Source organism: Siniperca chuatsi, linkage group LG22 (genome assembly GCF_020085105.1).
Source record: "Siniperca chuatsi isolate FFG_IHB_CAS linkage group LG22, ASM2008510v1, whole genome shotgun sequence".
NCBI classification, from domain to species: Eukaryota; Metazoa; Chordata; class Actinopteri; order Centrarchiformes; family Sinipercidae; genus Siniperca; species Siniperca chuatsi.
The window spans coordinates 20,435,999-20,452,906 of record NC_058063.1 but is presented as its reverse complement, the minus strand read 5'-3'; the positions used below and the strand labels follow the sequence as shown (position 1 = coordinate 20,452,906).

The 16,908-nt window shown below is 40.5% G+C and overlaps 1 protein-coding gene across 1 annotated transcript in view; it reads left to right on the top strand.

Annotated features, from left to right (window-relative positions):
- The window catches only part of trpc5a (transient receptor potential cation channel, subfamily C, member 5a), a 146,527-nt gene that overhangs the window by 52,002 nt on the left and 77,617 nt on the right, over nt 1-16,908 (top strand). Inside the window, exons 2-4 of the mRNA XM_044182948.1 lie at nt 8,818-8,850; nt 10,032-10,134; nt 11,310-11,560. Coding sequence (XP_044038883.1) covers nt 8,818-8,850; nt 10,032-10,134; nt 11,310-11,560 — 387 coding nt within the window. The remainder of the gene's footprint in view (nt 1-8,817; nt 8,851-10,031; nt 10,135-11,309; nt 11,561-16,908) is intronic.

Below are 16,908 nucleotides of genomic sequence, written 5' to 3'. Positions count from 1 at the left end.
GTAATATAAATAAGAGACAACAAAATAAATAAGGAAATGCCGAAAAGCAGAAGAGGAATATAAAACAAAACAGGAATACACAAGACAAGAGGAAAAGATGAAAGCCACAAACAAAAGTGAGGCTAATGAGACTGGTGTTGATCTTGTGTTTAAAGCCGTCTGTGTTTTCTGCCGCTGACAGTCAGTCCTGGATTTAGGTTCGACTTAAAGAACAGAGTCGGAGGATCTGAGGGGAGTTTGGCAGGAAGTCGGAGCAGCATGCAGGGCATTAGTACAATCAGAGGCAAGTCCATCAAACTCTTCAACAGCTACCGGAAGTATCATAAAATCTCTTTGGTGATTTACTGGCAACCAATGCAGCCACAAACAGGAGCAAAGTGTGTTCTCTGCCTGCAGGCTCCAGCTGCTTTGGGAATAATATGGATTGTTTTGTTTTGAGTTTCTAATTGGCTCAGCTCGATAAATATCAAATGTTTTTTTAGTTTAATTTAGAAAACTTTATGTCCTCAAAGAGGCAATTTGTGTTACAGCACATAGCACAGGTAGGTATACACAGGGACGCGTCACAAAAACCACGTAGAACAAAACGACAACAACACACTGCGTCAGCCATCCCAGCATCCTCGGCCCAGACTACTCAAATCATGAATAAATAAATACATTACACCACCACCACCACCACCATGCTAAAATCGTGAATAAATAAACATCGAAACTGCGCCCCACCCATATGCCAAAATCATGAATACATACATTTATTGCACCTCACCAATGTTAACCAACTAATCAGAATTCAGTATTTGACTTTATATTCGAATGATTCCCCTTCCACCCGTTTGGTCCGTTAGTTTTTAATCATCATAAAGAGTATTATTCACGTCTTGAACTGTATTTGAAAACAAAATCATCCGATTTGAAGAAGCTTCAACTCTTTCACATTTTGTACCTTGAGAGCAGATTATTTAAGGACTGCCGTTGCTGCTCTTCGGATGAAATAGTTTCAATAAGAGAGGTGAGGTCGGCAAACGGTGTTTACATAGATGCTACAACAAAAGCCCTTTAAACTAGGTACAAAAGGGTTATTATCTAGTGTAGAGGTCTTCGCGGGTCCACTCGGTTCTGACTTGGGTCTCATTTTACTGCCACGGGTCTAGGGTCTGTGTGTCACTATATCTAATACCTGAGTGGATTCAAATGGGTCCGAGCTCTGATCACATGGTGCGTCATAATCACAGTGGGAGAAAATATTTTAGGAAAGCTGTTGACCTTGTTAAATATTTATGCTATTAAATGCTAATCATTTTTTAGAATTTGATTTTCAGATGTTGAATTGGTTTGAAAATGATTATCTTCTGTCTACTGTATCTGTCACGCAGCTGGCTACAGGATGTTTGGTGGTTTGGAGGTGAAAACAGGACTTTTATTATACATTAGTGTGTGTATGTATGTGCATGTTTGCCTACTGTACGTGCAACCCAGAGAAGTTTTCCCCGTCTTACGGGCCGTTCACACATACTGACTCAAAGTAGCAGGAGTGCGAGGGAAGCTTGAAGGCATGTTTAGTTGAGCATGTGATTGACATACTCAGCTCTAATTGGACAGTTATTTTCTTCCATTGCCGCTATACTGGCGCACAACGAAGTAGCTCATTTTAGTTTCGACTCAACGGGGAAGACGATCGGCTTTTCCCACATTTGTTTGAAGCGCTTTTACGTAGTTGAGTTGGAACAGCTCAGCCGCTAACAGCCGTGCTCCTGTCTGATCGGTCATCTGTGGCTTGTTGCTCCCACACGTCAGAGGAAATTTGCACAAAGTCGACCCTTTCTCGACTTCTCAGGTCGCACCGCTGGGAGACTTGAATCGGCATTTGGAGGTTCATTGAACAATGGATGGCAGCCTGTTGTGCCACTATTGTTCGAGTCTGTTCGTGGGACACGCTGGTGGCAGCGAGCTGCATTATTGCAGATTGGTGCTGTGCTGCATCAGTATACGTCCCTGTCCCATTTCCCAGCACTTACTCTAACGCTCCAGAAAAGCAGCAATTGTCGGCAAACTATTATCAGCACATCCGGGCTACTTTCCCTTGACTACTTCTTCTGTCTGTAGTGCATCTGGTGTGTGCTATGAGCATCGAATGATGCACATCATATGATGGGACACGCTACCAGTGTGTTTCGCCCTTTATCATTCATTTGAGTTGACACTGACCTCCTGCACATCCATTTGTTAGTTGCATATTAAGTTTGGTAAAGTGGGATTTGTTCTTTTTAAGAAGATTCAGATGTGGAAGAAAGGGGACAGCTCAGTATGATAGTCTACGCTCACTGTAAACAACCATCCCTGTTTAAAAAATGCAAGAGGAGGAGAGAGAGAGACAGATGTGGAGAGTCGAAAAGAATTGTTTCTACTGCAGCCGAGGGGAAAACAAGACGGGAAGAACAAGAAAAGGCAATGAGACGGAAAGAGAGGAAAGATGAGAATTATGAGGAGAAGCAAGTTCAAGATGGAGTGGTTTTTTTGGGGGGGGGGTTCCAAGGACAGAAAATAGAGCAGAAAATTTTAAAGATGCAGAGAGTGAACAATGAGGATGTTCAGGCTGGAGATTTCTGAAGAAGAAAGATAAGAATAAAGGGAGAAATATAGAGTTGTTACAAATACATGCACAAATTGCAGGTATAAAAGCAGGCGGGGGGGAGGAGAGATGAGGGTAGATCGGGTGGGTTAAAAAGGGACAAAGTGTTCAGGCTGGAGGGAAATGAAGGTAGGCTGCAAAGACAGTAGGATGGATAGGAAATTACTGATGGATGTGGAACAAATGAAAGGATTGTTGTGAAATGTCTGGTGAGCAGAGGAAAATATTCAATTGACGAGTTCTCTCTGGTGAAAAACTAGAAAGAGGGAGCGATGGAGTGAGATAGGAGCCGAGCAGGAGAGTTTATCTGTATTGCTGTCCCACAGTCATTGGAGCATTGTAAAGCCGTCAGCATAAATTCTCCTTCACTATGCAGATCTTAAATGCATCTGCATTCCAGCAACTGCACATACGCCACTGCAGGATTAATCTCATCCACATAATTCAATCTTGTCCACATAATTTAGGCGAACTCTCAGCAGCATTACCTGCAGGCGTGAGCAGATCTTTATCACTTCAGTATAGTCCACTGCAGAATGTGTTTATTTTGTCACACAATTTCAGAATGAAGCTACAACTTCAGCTGCTCGGTCCATAAAACGTAACGTTTTTAAAACCCAGATTATTTTTCAATATGGAAAGTGAGTAGGATGAAATGAAGTAAGATGAGAACAACCAGATGAAGACTCCTTGGTGTTCATGTGAAACAGGTTGAGTACTGTTTCTCTGCAGCAGACTCGGCTGCTCTGTGTTAGTTTCTTTCTGAAAAAAAAAAAAAAAACCCTCAATCACAAGGTCTAAATTTGGTTTCAGTCACTACTCCTAAGCAGGAACTGTCGCTTTTTCCAGGATGGTCAGAAAGGACATTTTGGATTCTCTGCTCGCACACAGTGACCTCCCAGAGCAGAACATCTGAACAAGGATGCATGAAAATATAATTTGTTGCACTGCTTAGCTGTCATTAAATCCACAAAGTGTTTTACATATAATACGTCAAAACAGCCTGCGAGACAAACGAGGAAAATTGCAGCATATGAATACAAATCTTTCCAGAAACATGCAGTTTCATGTATGTTGCAAATGAAAATAAGTGTATATGAAACATGTGTGTAAAATATGTTTGAAGAATTTAGTTTAGTTGGTAAGAAAATCTCACTCAATTTTAACACTGATGTGCTGACAAAAGTCCAAATATAGATTTATAGATAAATCAGCAAATGTTTTGAAGACTTTGTTACGCTAAAAACCGTCTTTATGCTTGATCCATGTTGTTCTGCTACAGGTTTTATTTAGTGCTTTGTCCCCTTGCAACCCTGTTACCAAAAAACATATATTTCTATATTTATAAATGGTTTTGCTAAATAGGTTTAGGAGGGAACATAATTGCTTGTCCAGGAAGCGCTATGTTTCTTTTACCACAGAATTTGAACAGAGGTGGTAAAATGGTGGCTGTACAAAGCGCAGGCTATAATCAATATTTTTATACTAACAATGTATCGGCTTTTTCAGAGCTTTATGGAGAGTTTAGATGTACTACCCACAACTTTACTGTTTTGGTTGACTCTCACCGCTCTAATAGCATCGTTTTCAGAGAAAAAACTCTTAAAAACCCTCTGTACACGACCTGCTCAGCAGCAAACAGCAGACAGACTCAGTCTGAGACTCGCTGGTGAGCACAGTGCAGCATTTAGCAGCTAAAGTAGTGTACAAGTGTAGTTTTTAGTTGACATGGTTGCCCTGTGACACCATTTACTTTGCTTTTCATTGTATTTAATTTTATTTTCAACGTGGCTGTGTGCAGTCTGTTAGATAAGGAGAAGCTCCTGCTTTAAGACATTTTAGCAGAGTGTTTGTAGCTGTTATGGATGTTGAATCTGACTCATTAAGTTAAAATGGGTCTGCTGAGTATTATGGAAGTAAAAACAAATCAAAGAAATGAAGTGAAATACAATAAACATTGTTATATCATTTTTTTTAAATTATAATTTAAAATCTTCCATAGAATTATACTTGAAATAAACAGTTTTTGCATCGCAACAGTCTCGTCTTTGTCCTCACTTGTCCTCCATCCAGCGGATTACTGGAACTCACTTGGCAGCTCCCAGTTAGATTAAATAGTACAGTTAAAGCCAGGTCAAGTCATTTTCAGTTTGTCACAGTCCAGTCTAATCCTGTCTGGTTCAGTTAAACCTAGCTCGGCTCTCAGGTCAGTTCACTTCACTTCGGTCCCGGCCAGTCCAGCTCTGGACTGCTCTGGTCGCTGAAGGTCACCCTGGATGTGAATTCATTTACTGCAAATAATCAGCAAAATTAAAATGGCAAACTGCAGCTCATTACAAAAAGGTCAGACACATACAAGATGCTGAGGTCACGGTGTTTCCTCCTGCCTCTTCCTCTGCGGCTAAAAGAGTTTAATCAGCCTCATGATTACGGAAATAAATTACGTGAAGTACAAAGTATGTACACACTTTCACTTTTTGGGAATCTCGCAATGACTGTAAATAACCTCTTGTAACATTTATACTTTAAAGCACCATGGAAACTTCCTTTGCCAGTTGAGTCAGTATTTTCAGTCCACTTGACAATGCTGGTTACTGGAGGCATTCATTTATCTGTCAGCTGTTGATAAAGGGTCCACTGACAGCAGAGACATCTTCTTTTTCGTCTTACAAATACGATACTTTGAAGCGACGACAACTTCAGTGGAGCAAAACATTTGCATCACTCTCAGACCAATAAATCTGCCATTTCTGACCACGACAGTCCTCCATTATCTGCCAGCAGAGATAACCTGACAGCCGGTCATTCAGTGGATTTCTGTTTCACAACAGACTTAATGGCTCCACGCTCAGATTTAGGATTCAGGACCTGTATCTTTCTGCCAGTGATTTGACACTCTTCTGCCGAAGCAAACTGTGTTTGAACTTGACAGGATGAAGAACCGCAAGTGTGTTTAGCTGCAGTGTGTTTGTGGCCTTTAAGTATTTGAAAGGTTTAGGTTATTGACTAGGGCTTAGATTTTTAAATAGCAACAACACTTCAGCTGGGGCCATGAGTCAGCACTGAAGATTTCTTTTTCTTTTCAGCTTCATTAAAGCTCTTAGACTGTAAGAAAGCAGCAGGAAACTCACCTCGCTCTTTGGGAGAAATGTAGTGTGATTTGTGAATATAAAGCTCTATAAAGAGGATATATTCTGTGAGGACTGAAGGATTTAGAGACATGGTCGGCAATCAGAAACAAAAATAACACGGACACATTTGTGATGATCCTATGACAATTGGATTCTAGGTTTTTACCCAGGAAATTAGCGAGTCCTAACCCACATCTGTGATATTAGCATATCTGTCATCATCAGCGAGATTTTGTCCATGATGAGCCAGCGTTCTGGTCACAAACGGGAGCATCGTGTGAAAGACAGTACATTCAAACCCTTTAGTGCTTCAGAAACTGGGTTAAATTGTCTTGACTTTCCTATTGATGCAAATATTGTTTTGACAGTTCAACTGTTTACCATTCTATGACTTTGTGTTTGATATTTAAAGTAGCAGTAGCTAAAGGAACCTGTAATGCTGAGAGTTTAAACATTTTGTTGTTGAGGAGCAGAGGGAGTCAAAACCAGAGTTGCTTTTGAGTTTTTTTGCATTTAAATCAAGACAACAGCTGAAAAGTTTAGTCAAATAATCAATTAGTCGATCGAAATAAAGTTAATCATCGTTAATCGTGTTTTTGTTGTGAGGATTTGCTGCTTGTCTTTTTCTTTTTGAACCATTGGTCGAACGAAACAAGCAAGTCGTAGGTGTCACCTTGGGCTTTAGGAAATTGTAATCGGTCTATTTTTCAACACTTTCTGACATTTTATAGACCAAATGATTAATGAAAATTTGGAACAATGTCCTCAGTGCAACACAAGCCTACCAGAAGCTGTCGGATTTAGTTTTTGTTTCTGGATTTTACTAGGTCAAAATTAGAGACTTGAATGTTCAGGTCAGTCAGGTCCAAGTCAAGCCGTAAGTCCTCATTTTTGTGATTTTAATTGTGTCCCAAGCACCAAACTGGTCTATAGCTAAATATGCTGAACACTGTAATCTGCGCTTTAATTGACCTCCTCACCAGTGAGGAAACCGCTGGAAATGAGCATCTGTGCAGGCTGCAGTTTGCTCCTGGCCTCCCTGTTTTACTTTCCAAGCACATGTGACTAACGATATTCAGATGCAAATGTTGTTTTCTACAGTTTTTTATTACATTTTGACTCCTGGCTCTTCTCTCACTGTTCTTTTCTTGGACCAGGACTTACATTTTTCAAGCTTATCCAAATTCTCATTGTTGTTCAATCTTTTCCTTTCTTTTTTTTTTAGCTCAGGGACACCACAGCAGTATTTACTGATGAAGATAAGTGTTATTAACTATTTTCCTACCCCAGTATTCAAACCAACAGCTTCAGTAATTGTGTCTTACAGACACATGCAGATGTTTATCAGTATTATTTTCCTCTGGATTCATTTTGATGGCTCCCTACTGCTGGAACATTAATCGTACACTTCGCAGGAAAATGTAAAACAATCAAAATGCATCATCTGTCTACAACGCTTGCTCCTAGAATAAACAAATGTGGGGCAATTATGGTGCAATAAGTCAATGTGATAAAACCCACACAAATAAATATAAATGTGCAAACAAGCAGAGAGCTTCTAAATGTTCTCCAGGAGGCGGTGGTTCATGGGGATTACATGTATTAACAAGACTAGAGCCACTAATACTGCGGAATGAGGCTTATCCTTGGTCTGTATGCTGTTCATTGTGCTAAATGTATGTAGAGTCACTAATCTGCACTGCTTCAACTGTCTGCACATCCATCACTGTCTCTCACTGTGTCAGTTCAGTTTCAGGTTGGAGGGTTTTATCTCAAATACACCTACTCTGCTCCTGCTGTCTGCTGGTTCTCTGCAAGTCTTTCAGTGTCAGATAGAATAGGCTAGATAGTTAGATAGATAGTTGAGGGCTTTTACTGGTCTTTAGGTATTATACTTAGTTTTAGAAGTCTGAAAATGATATTTTAAGAATTCAATCTGCCCACTCTCAGGTTTGGGTGAAAATCCATTATTGTTGTTTATCAACTTTCTATGTAATCATACTGCGACAAAGATAAGGTGATTCACTGTTCACTTGTCGAAATGAATCATAGAAAGTTGAAAAATCCTAAAGGGACAGTTCACTCAAATAAAAAAGGTTTCCTGCCGATAGAGGTATCTGGCCATGCAGTCAGCTTCGCTTTCATTTGCTGTGATTTTGAGAGTAATGTGCCTTTCCAGAAACAATGTATAAAGTTACTCTGGAGAATCCACAGAACACAGCGTTTTCCTCTGAAGGTAAAAAACAAAGGTGAAAACTGTCCTCAGTGAGGGGAAGTCTGTCATCATCCTGACTTACAGGGACATTGTTTCTGTGAAGACATGTTGCATTTGAGTTTTTTTTAAATGTAATTTTCCAATGCTTTGACCACCATGAGACAAACTCACTTCCACTGCATTAGGATGTCAGCAGAAACCACTGCAGCGGCTGTCTAAACTATGAGTATGACTAGATCACTAGACTATCACTAAGTGGTAAATAAGAATGTATTTTTTATAATTTGGCTGAACTCAGACTACTGTGCCCCCCAACACCGCCATATACTATAATGCTGCCCTGGAGTTTTTGGTCAATATTTGTTTACATGTACATTTACAGTGCACCCATGGATGTACAGACACCTATCACTGGATTACTTTGATACTGAAGAAAACTTAAAAATGTGACGGTTTTCAGGCAAGTTCTTTAGTTATAATGAGCGTCTTTTTTTCTGTGATTTACGGACGTTTATTCGAGATGGACATCGGAGATCATGATGTCCTCAGGAAGTGAAGACACAGAATCTAAAAATATGTGTATCATGTCTGTGTGTTCAGATTTGAGTCATGATTCCACCTTTGATGCAAATGTTGCTCTGTTTTGTTGTGTTTGATTGAACAACATCAGCGCCGCCTCTTTCTTTCTCTCTCGTGACTTTATGAGACGTTTAAGTGAACAACATCTCTTTCTTTTCTCGTTTTTCCTTCATTCGCTTCTATTTATTGCAGTACTGTTCCTCGTCCCGTTCTTCTTTAGTAACTCTCACTTCTGTCCTTCTTTCTTCCAAACTGGCCAGATGAATCCCATGACACAGTTGTACTACAAGAAGGTGAGTCAAACACACACAAAAACACAGCCCTTTGACACAATGTCCTCACTGTAAAGGTCTAAAATTCTTATTGGTCCTCACAAAGATAGATGAACAAGAAAACATATAGAGGAAAAAACAGAGACTCACACAAATCAAGTCTGTCAGTCTATCCATCATCCTCCTGTTTTCTCAGTGTTGAATAATGAAATCATCCATGAGCGCATCGCGTTCCACCACTGACGTTATTCACTGTAACCTCATGGTTACTTCAACACTAAATTCATGTTTTCAACCACAGCCCCGGCTGTTTTATGCGTCTTGTTTAGCTATAATGTGATGATGAATGATGCCGACTCTGTTTTGAAGGGTTGACTTATAAAATAAAATATCCACCACTGCATAAAGAACTTACAATGGATTGCAGACATGACAGAGGATTTCATTTTTGCAAATAAACAAACTGATTTATTTTATTTACAGCCAAATGGCCGCAGGGACGGCAATGTCAGTCTGTGTCTTGAAAACAATTCGCTGTCTGATCACAGTCATTGACACAAAGAACACAGAGCTTCTGAATTAAATCCATCTGGTCAATGCAAAGTTTAAACTAACTTTAACTCGATGGAGTCTCTTTTGGATAAAACGTGTGTCAAAATGGTGAGTTTTTAAGCCTAATTGGGACTGATTGAAGCAGAAGTACATGTGATGAATCAGTCATTGTCACCTGCTGAGCTGGATCACGCAGATCCTGATGCATCTTGTCCTGTTATCAATCTAGCTTCTAGATTACAGTTTAAACAATCACCTCACTCATTAAGTATGGGCACGTTACTGTATGATGCAGCACTTCTGCTCATTTTCCCTGAAGCGTAACATAATATTTAATAGAGGTGTAATAATAACTTCTGACATGAGCAAAGATGCTCTTTATTTTAGGTGGCATACCTCACTTAAAAATCCATAACTCTAATCATATAAATCCACATTTGTGAAAAAGGGATACCTACTATTGCAAATAATTGAGTTCAAATTAAAGCAAATTGTGCTTTAATAAGCATAAGGAGGTAAGAATTATGAATTATGACTTGAACCTTTTAAGATTATGTTCTTTATGTTTCTTATGATGGTTTTTGTATTTTGACAGACTTGATTCTCTGCATTTTATAGTTTTTTTTTGTGTTGTTATTGTTCGTGTTTAGGCGACATACTCGCCGTACCGCGACCGCATCCCGCTTCAGATCGTCCGGGCTGAGGTGGAGCTGTCTGCTGAGGAGAGGGCCTACCTCACCGCTGTGGAGAAAGGTGCACACACACAACAACACACAACCTTCCACCACCATCCATCCATCCATCCATTTATTTGATCTCTTTTAGCAATATAATAGTTCCCTCTTCATTCTGCTGATCCACTCACTTCCTAAATGATGAGTCTTTCTGATGGCTGAAGCTGGTGGCAGCAGCTGGTCAGTCAGACTCTGCTGTAGCCAACAGTTCACAGGTGTCATCTCTGCAACAGCTGACATGTGCTTCAGCAGACTGTCGTCCTGTCATGGTGTCCTTGAACAAGATGCTGAAACCCAAACTGAGAACCTATTCAAATCACATTCACAAATGAATGTTGCAAAAATGAAATGATCACAGCCTTACCTTGACATCAATATGTTTTGATAATTATGAAAGTATTTGAAATCACATGGCAAAAGTCATATTTGTGCCACTGAATGTTTTTTTAATACTATTTTGGGATTATAAATAATCAATAATCAACCAATAAAAACAATTTCTGCATAGACACTGTACTGTAAGGTGACTGTTAGAACACCTGCAAACTCCGGGATGAATCAGACGAACATCTGTGTTGAAAAAGATGTGGTTCTTTTATTAAAATGCTACGACTGTAGAAACCTGATAAAACATTCAACAGTTAGTAAATGAAGTCATTTTCAGATTCTTGATGAATGTTGAATAAGTTCAGCAACTGGCGCTGAGTACTGCTAACATTTGCATGCGATGCAATGAAACTGGTGACCATGACACAAACCTAAAGTACTGTTAAATTATTTAAGAGACTCCTGTGTTTCTATGTTGATGAACATTAAGGATATCATTAAAAGAAAACTTTACAGTGGTGAAAAGTAACTAAGTACACTAAGAACTGTACTTGTGCACACTTTCAAGGTACTTGTATTTCCATTTTAAGCTACCCCACTACGATTCAGAGGGGAATATACTTTTTACTCCACTACATTCATTTGCAGTTACAGTTACTGCTAACTAAAATACAACACATTGTTAAAGATTAGATAAGATCTTTTTGGCTTGTGACCTCTTCAGTGTCTCAGTCAGCGTCTGTTTGGGGCTCCTGTCACGTTTCAGACGTCTGTGAAATGTCAGTTCCACCAAAGTGAGATTTCTCTTCTAAACTTCTCAGATGGATTCATTTAAATAAGAGTTTGACCCTCCCTCTGCCTCTCCAGGTGACTATGCGGGTGTCAAACATGCCCTCCGCGAGGCGGAGGTCTACTACAACATGGATGTGAACTGTCTGGACCCGCTGGGCCGCAGCGCGCTCCTCATTGCCATCGAGAATGAGAACCTGGAGATCATGGAGCTCCTGCTTGACCATGGCATCCACACCGGCGACGCCCTGCTCTACGCCATCAGGAAGGAGGTGGTGGGCGCCGTGGAGCTGCTGCTGTCGCACAGGAGGCCTAGCGGCGAGAAACAGGTGTGTGTGGACATCTACGTGTGTGTGTGTGTGTGTGTGTGTTTAAACAAAAGAGAGGGAGAGAACGTACCCTCCATGGATGTACGTTAATCTGCTGCATCCAGACGCATTCACGCGTGCACGTGTTTGCATTTACTCATCCGTAAATGTACGTCCGTGTGTGTTTTTCCATTTGTATGCTGTGTGTGTGTGTGTGTGTGTGTGTGTGTGTGATAATGAGTAGTACATCCATTCATTGTAATGCTCCATGCCACATTCTGCTGAGAGGAGGAAAATTAAACAGCTCGTTTTATAGACACACTGTGAAATAGGATTTAGAGACAGACAGTATATTTGTCTGCCTGCCGCATTTTGTGTGTGTGTGTGTGTGTGTGTGTGTGTGTGTGTGTGTGTGTGTGTGTGTGTGAGAAAGAGAGAGTAAAAGAACATGTTGCACAGTTCAGTTAACGTGTAGGTGTTAAGGGGGATCGAGGAGGAGAGATTCGGAGAGATGAAGTGAAAGAGTGAGATAGATTTAAATTCATGAGGGAGTACAGACAAAGGGGGGAGATGAAGAGAGAGTGAGAGACACTGGAAAAGAAAAGAGATCAGAGGAAGAGAGAGAGGAAAAGTATGCAATAAGAAGGTATATTTTAAAATAAAGAAAGAGAAAAAGATGAGAGGAAAAACACAGACATCTTCTCGTACATTAATTCCTGGACCGTCTGAGGCTGTGAGGTTTCACGTCTCCATGGCAACCAACCCTTGGCCAAAGGAGAGGATTGTGGGAAGGTTTTGGTCGCCTCTCAGTTGGACGACGACGGGAACAAATCTGTTCTCGCTGTGTTTCTGTTTCTCTTTTTCAGCTTTTTTCCCTCTCTCATGTAAACGTCCTCCCCTTTCTCTTCTACCTGTTTGTTTTTCTTTCCACTTGTCCTTCTCTTAATTATTTTTCTTTTTATCCCCGTCAATAATTTTATTCACCACAGACAGTGCTCTCAGAGCTACACAGCCTCCTGTAGGTTTAGAAAAATTCTTTAAGATATAAAATGTAAATAAGTAACATATTACACATTTATAAACATTTAATGAACAAACAGCCATTAGTATCAGCTCCACTCAGGTATGAGTGCATAAACAGATGTTGAACTGTTTCATTTATAGATTAATACGCATGAGTTAAATTACATTATTAGCATTTTGAAATTCTTAGCAAAGTGTTAGAATAAAAATACTTTGATAGTTGATATTGGATATTTGATCATGGTAACAATGACCCTTGAGAAACGCTAAATGCTGAATGATGATTACTATACCATTTGTTTGATAAAATGTATATAATGGTGTTAATCAGCTGCTTTAAACACAGTATAATGACATTTGCACAAACACAGGAAGCACTGAAACCAAAAGCAATTAAAATGAACAAAAAACTATCAAAACGATGTTAGAAAACACCTTTCACCAGACAATTTGACTCATTATCAACCAGAAAGTCCCATCAATCTGACGGCCAGTTTTGTAGTCTGTACATCTGAAGACGGTGAGGATGCAGACTTTTTGCTTGGGACATGTAGCCTCAGTCTTTTATCATATCGTGTATGTAAATGTTAGCTATCAAGTGCATGTTTAAGACTCCTTCTCGTTCAAAAACGAGTCAGCTGAGAACATTAAAAAGTCAGGAGACTGTTTCTAAACAACTCATGGAGCTTTAGCCTAATGGGGCGGGGCTTAGCGAACAGTCAGTTGCATACCAGATCGACTGGAAGTTTGCTCAAAACGCTCATAAATGTGAAGAGACGAGAGGAAAAAGGAGAGACTGGAGGAAAATAACTCAACTACGACCGGCTAGTAACGAATAAACATAGACTGCTCAAACAGTCTAGAGGTCAGAGTAACCTTAACAGCACTCCACCATGCAGATGACATAAAAATTCATATATTACCTGAAAGAAGATTCCAGCTTAAAATAGTTTTCTTTTGTATTTCAGTTTCGGTTTATACGATATACGATAACAGCATCGAACATCTTTGTAATCACTGCATTAAAAGAGTCAAATCCAGACGAGGAAACGGCAGCAAACACCGCAGACTTTGTGGGATTTTTACTTTTTCCCACCACAAACTTTCCATTTTACTGATCTGGATACAAACACGTGTTTGTGGAAAACAGACAAGACTTTGTTGTTGGTCGGAGAGCTGAAGCGTCAGAGTTTCTGAACACAACAGCAACATTTGGGGAATTGAATTGAATTTTATACACTAAGCTAAAGAAGCTGTCCATGTGTGTGTTTGCATGTGATACCTATATTAAGAAGTGGATGTGTGTTTTGTGTGTGTGTGTGTGTGTGTGTGTGTGTGTGTTTTCTAAACTGCTCTTTCTCAGCTGACAGGTAGAGTAGATGCCTTTTATCTTCTCTTGGCGAGCAAAACTGTTGACCTTTCTGCCGTCCCTCTCCATCTGACTCAGTCTGACTCCCCCTCTCTCTTTTATTACTCTCTCTCTCTCTCTCCCTTCATCCTTCCCCCTCACTCCCTTCTTCATTAGTCCTCCCTCCCTCTCTCCTACTCACTGATTAACGACGACCAAATGCAGTTTTCTACATCACCAGCTCACTAGAAATGGAAGGGATGAGGCAGCAACGCCAGGAAGGAAGGGAAGAAGGGAAGAAGGGAGTGATAAAACATGGAAAGGAGGATGAAATCTGAGGCCCTGAGTATACAAAAAGGAAAAGAAGAAGTAGAAGGAGAGTTGCATGGAAGAGGGAGGGAGATAACACAAGGAGCGAGCGAGAGAGAGAGAGGCAAAGCCAAATAAAAGAAGGAATGCAGGACATGGAGTGAGGAAATCCAGACGAAGAGAAAGGGAAGGAATAAGAAATAAGGGACATCAGCAGTGACGGAGAGAGGAAGTGAGATAAATAGTTACAGAGAGAGAGAGAGAGCTATGCAGATGAGGAAAGATTTTTCAGGCTCCCTCTCACACTTTCCTTTGATGTGTGAAGTGTGTGGAAAAAAGATTTAAGTGTGCATGTGTGTGTTTGTGGGCGTGTTGCTGGAGTCGAAGATCATTTTTGGTTGTTTTGATCTGTGTGTGTGTGTGTGTGAGCTTGTGAATGCACTTTTATCAGTGTATCTGCAGATGTGTGGACACAAACATGTATGTTTTCGTACAGTTCCCAGTCCGTTTTGATTTTTATATAAATCTGTATTTCCTGTATATATTTTTCTAATAAACTGAATAGTAAACAAAGAAAATCAATAACAAAAAAATGGTTTAAATTTGGACGAGAACAGCACCTACCTTCTGTAGTTTCACTGTTTATTGATTTCTTTTATGACTTCAAGGGACTCTGGTTGATCTGCAGTTACAGTAAATCAGCAGTTCCTTTGTGGGTGAGAGGGACCGAGGTGGCAGGCATGAGGAGTCACAGGGGGTTTCAACAAAGTTGAAAAGCTTTTATTTACCGAAAATTTAAAGATACAATTTACAAAATAAGCAACAAAGTCCTGCAATACTAAGTTAACTATGATGTATGAAACAAAAGCTATGTTATCATTTATCTGCTTGCTGACATATGTGCGATGTGAATGTAATGAGCATAAGGTCAAAAGGTCAAACTAAATGAGGAGAAAGCGAACTAAGGTGAGTGCAGGAGGGCTACAGCAGGTGCGGCCATCAGTCGGTTTTTCCTCATTTCTCTCACGTTGCAAAAGATGCGGTGTAACAAGGAAAACTAGGCCCACACTACAGAGAACATGTGACTTCTGGTTGGAAAATGTGCGGCGGTGGCTGTGGATCAGGAGGTAGAGCAGGTCGCAGCTCAGTCTGTCCACATGCCGAAGTGTCCTTGAGCAAGACACTGAGTACCATGTTGTTCCCAATGGTCAGGCCAGTGCCCTTCATGGTAGCTCTCTTCCATCAGCAGGTGGATGGGTAATTGAGGCAAATTAAAAGTGCCATATAAATGCAGTCCAAAATAATAATTAGCCAAATTCGGATACCATTTAGAAACTGGAAAAATCATAATTTCGTGTCTTAACTTTCAACTAAGGAAGGAAGAGTCAGTTAAATGAGGTTAGTTAAGTTAGATGAGATCAATTCCGCTGGTGTCTGTCCGTTAAATATGAAGTTACAGCCAGCAGCTGGTTAGCTTAGCTTAGCATAAAGACTGGAAACAGGAAAAACAGCTAACCTCGCTCTGTCCGGCTCTAACAAATCCACCTACCAGCACAGCTAAAGCTCACTTATTAGCACGTTTTATCTCGTCATATCTCTGACCTAAGTGTAAAATCTACAATTTGCTGTTTTACTGGGGGGAGGGGTTGTGTTTGGGACTATTTCTTGGCTGCGAGCATTTGCCAGGCAACCAGCGGAGACTCCAGGAAGTTACTGCTCATCTCAGCCAAAAAGCAAATATGTGTATTTCCCAAAATGTCGAAACTAGTCTTTTCAGGCCTGTTCCGATTGACTGCATTTTGGGTCAGGTGTAATTATCCTCGGATCTGTTTGAACCGGGTCTGACTGTCCTCTGGTCGATTTGGATCGTGTCGCTTTTAAAAAAAAACAAAAAACAAAACACTAATTCAGGGACGTCTAGTTAGGGTACACAATTTCCATGTGTCTGATTCAGAAGACCTCGGATATAAAGTACCATACAAAAACCACAAGCACAAAATATTGCAGTGTTGTTTTTTTTTCTAATATTGGTCAGTCCTAGTGGGAGTGTATTCTGAACGGTCCTCATCACCAGCAGCAGGAAACACAGGAATATTTTGATGCATGACAAATCATTCAAATCAAGATTGTCAGATCAAAAAAACACTGTTGTACTGAAACTTTAGAGATCATTTTCCTGTGTGTTTGACTGAGTTCATTTATATTTACCTGTGTGAGTGTGTTCTCTCCCTGTCTCTTTAATCAGTGTGTGATGCCCAGCCCGTGGCAGCTGTTCTCACACTCCTTATCACGCCAGGAGAAAAAAAAGACGGGGAGAGAGATCAGCTGAGGAAAAAAGGTTTTGGCAGCAGAGAGGAGGGCGAGAGAGAGAGGAGCAGAAGAGACAGAAAAGGAAGAGGAAGCGGGTCGAAAAACAAGGACGTCAGGAGGTCAGACGAGGAGAAAGATGGAAGAAAACAGTGAAGAGAGGGTGTAAAGGAAGGAGAGAAGATGGTAGACAGAGTGTAGAGAAAATGGAAGAATGTGGGAGATGGAGAGGTGGAAAAAGAGGAGGCGAGGAGGAGTGAAAGACAGAGGAGAAGATAGACAGAGTGAAGATAAGATGAGAAGGATGAAGAGAAGCACTCTGCTTCGTTCTCCCTCTGAGAGATGAAAGCGAGTCCACACATGTTCGCTCCACTCCTCCTTC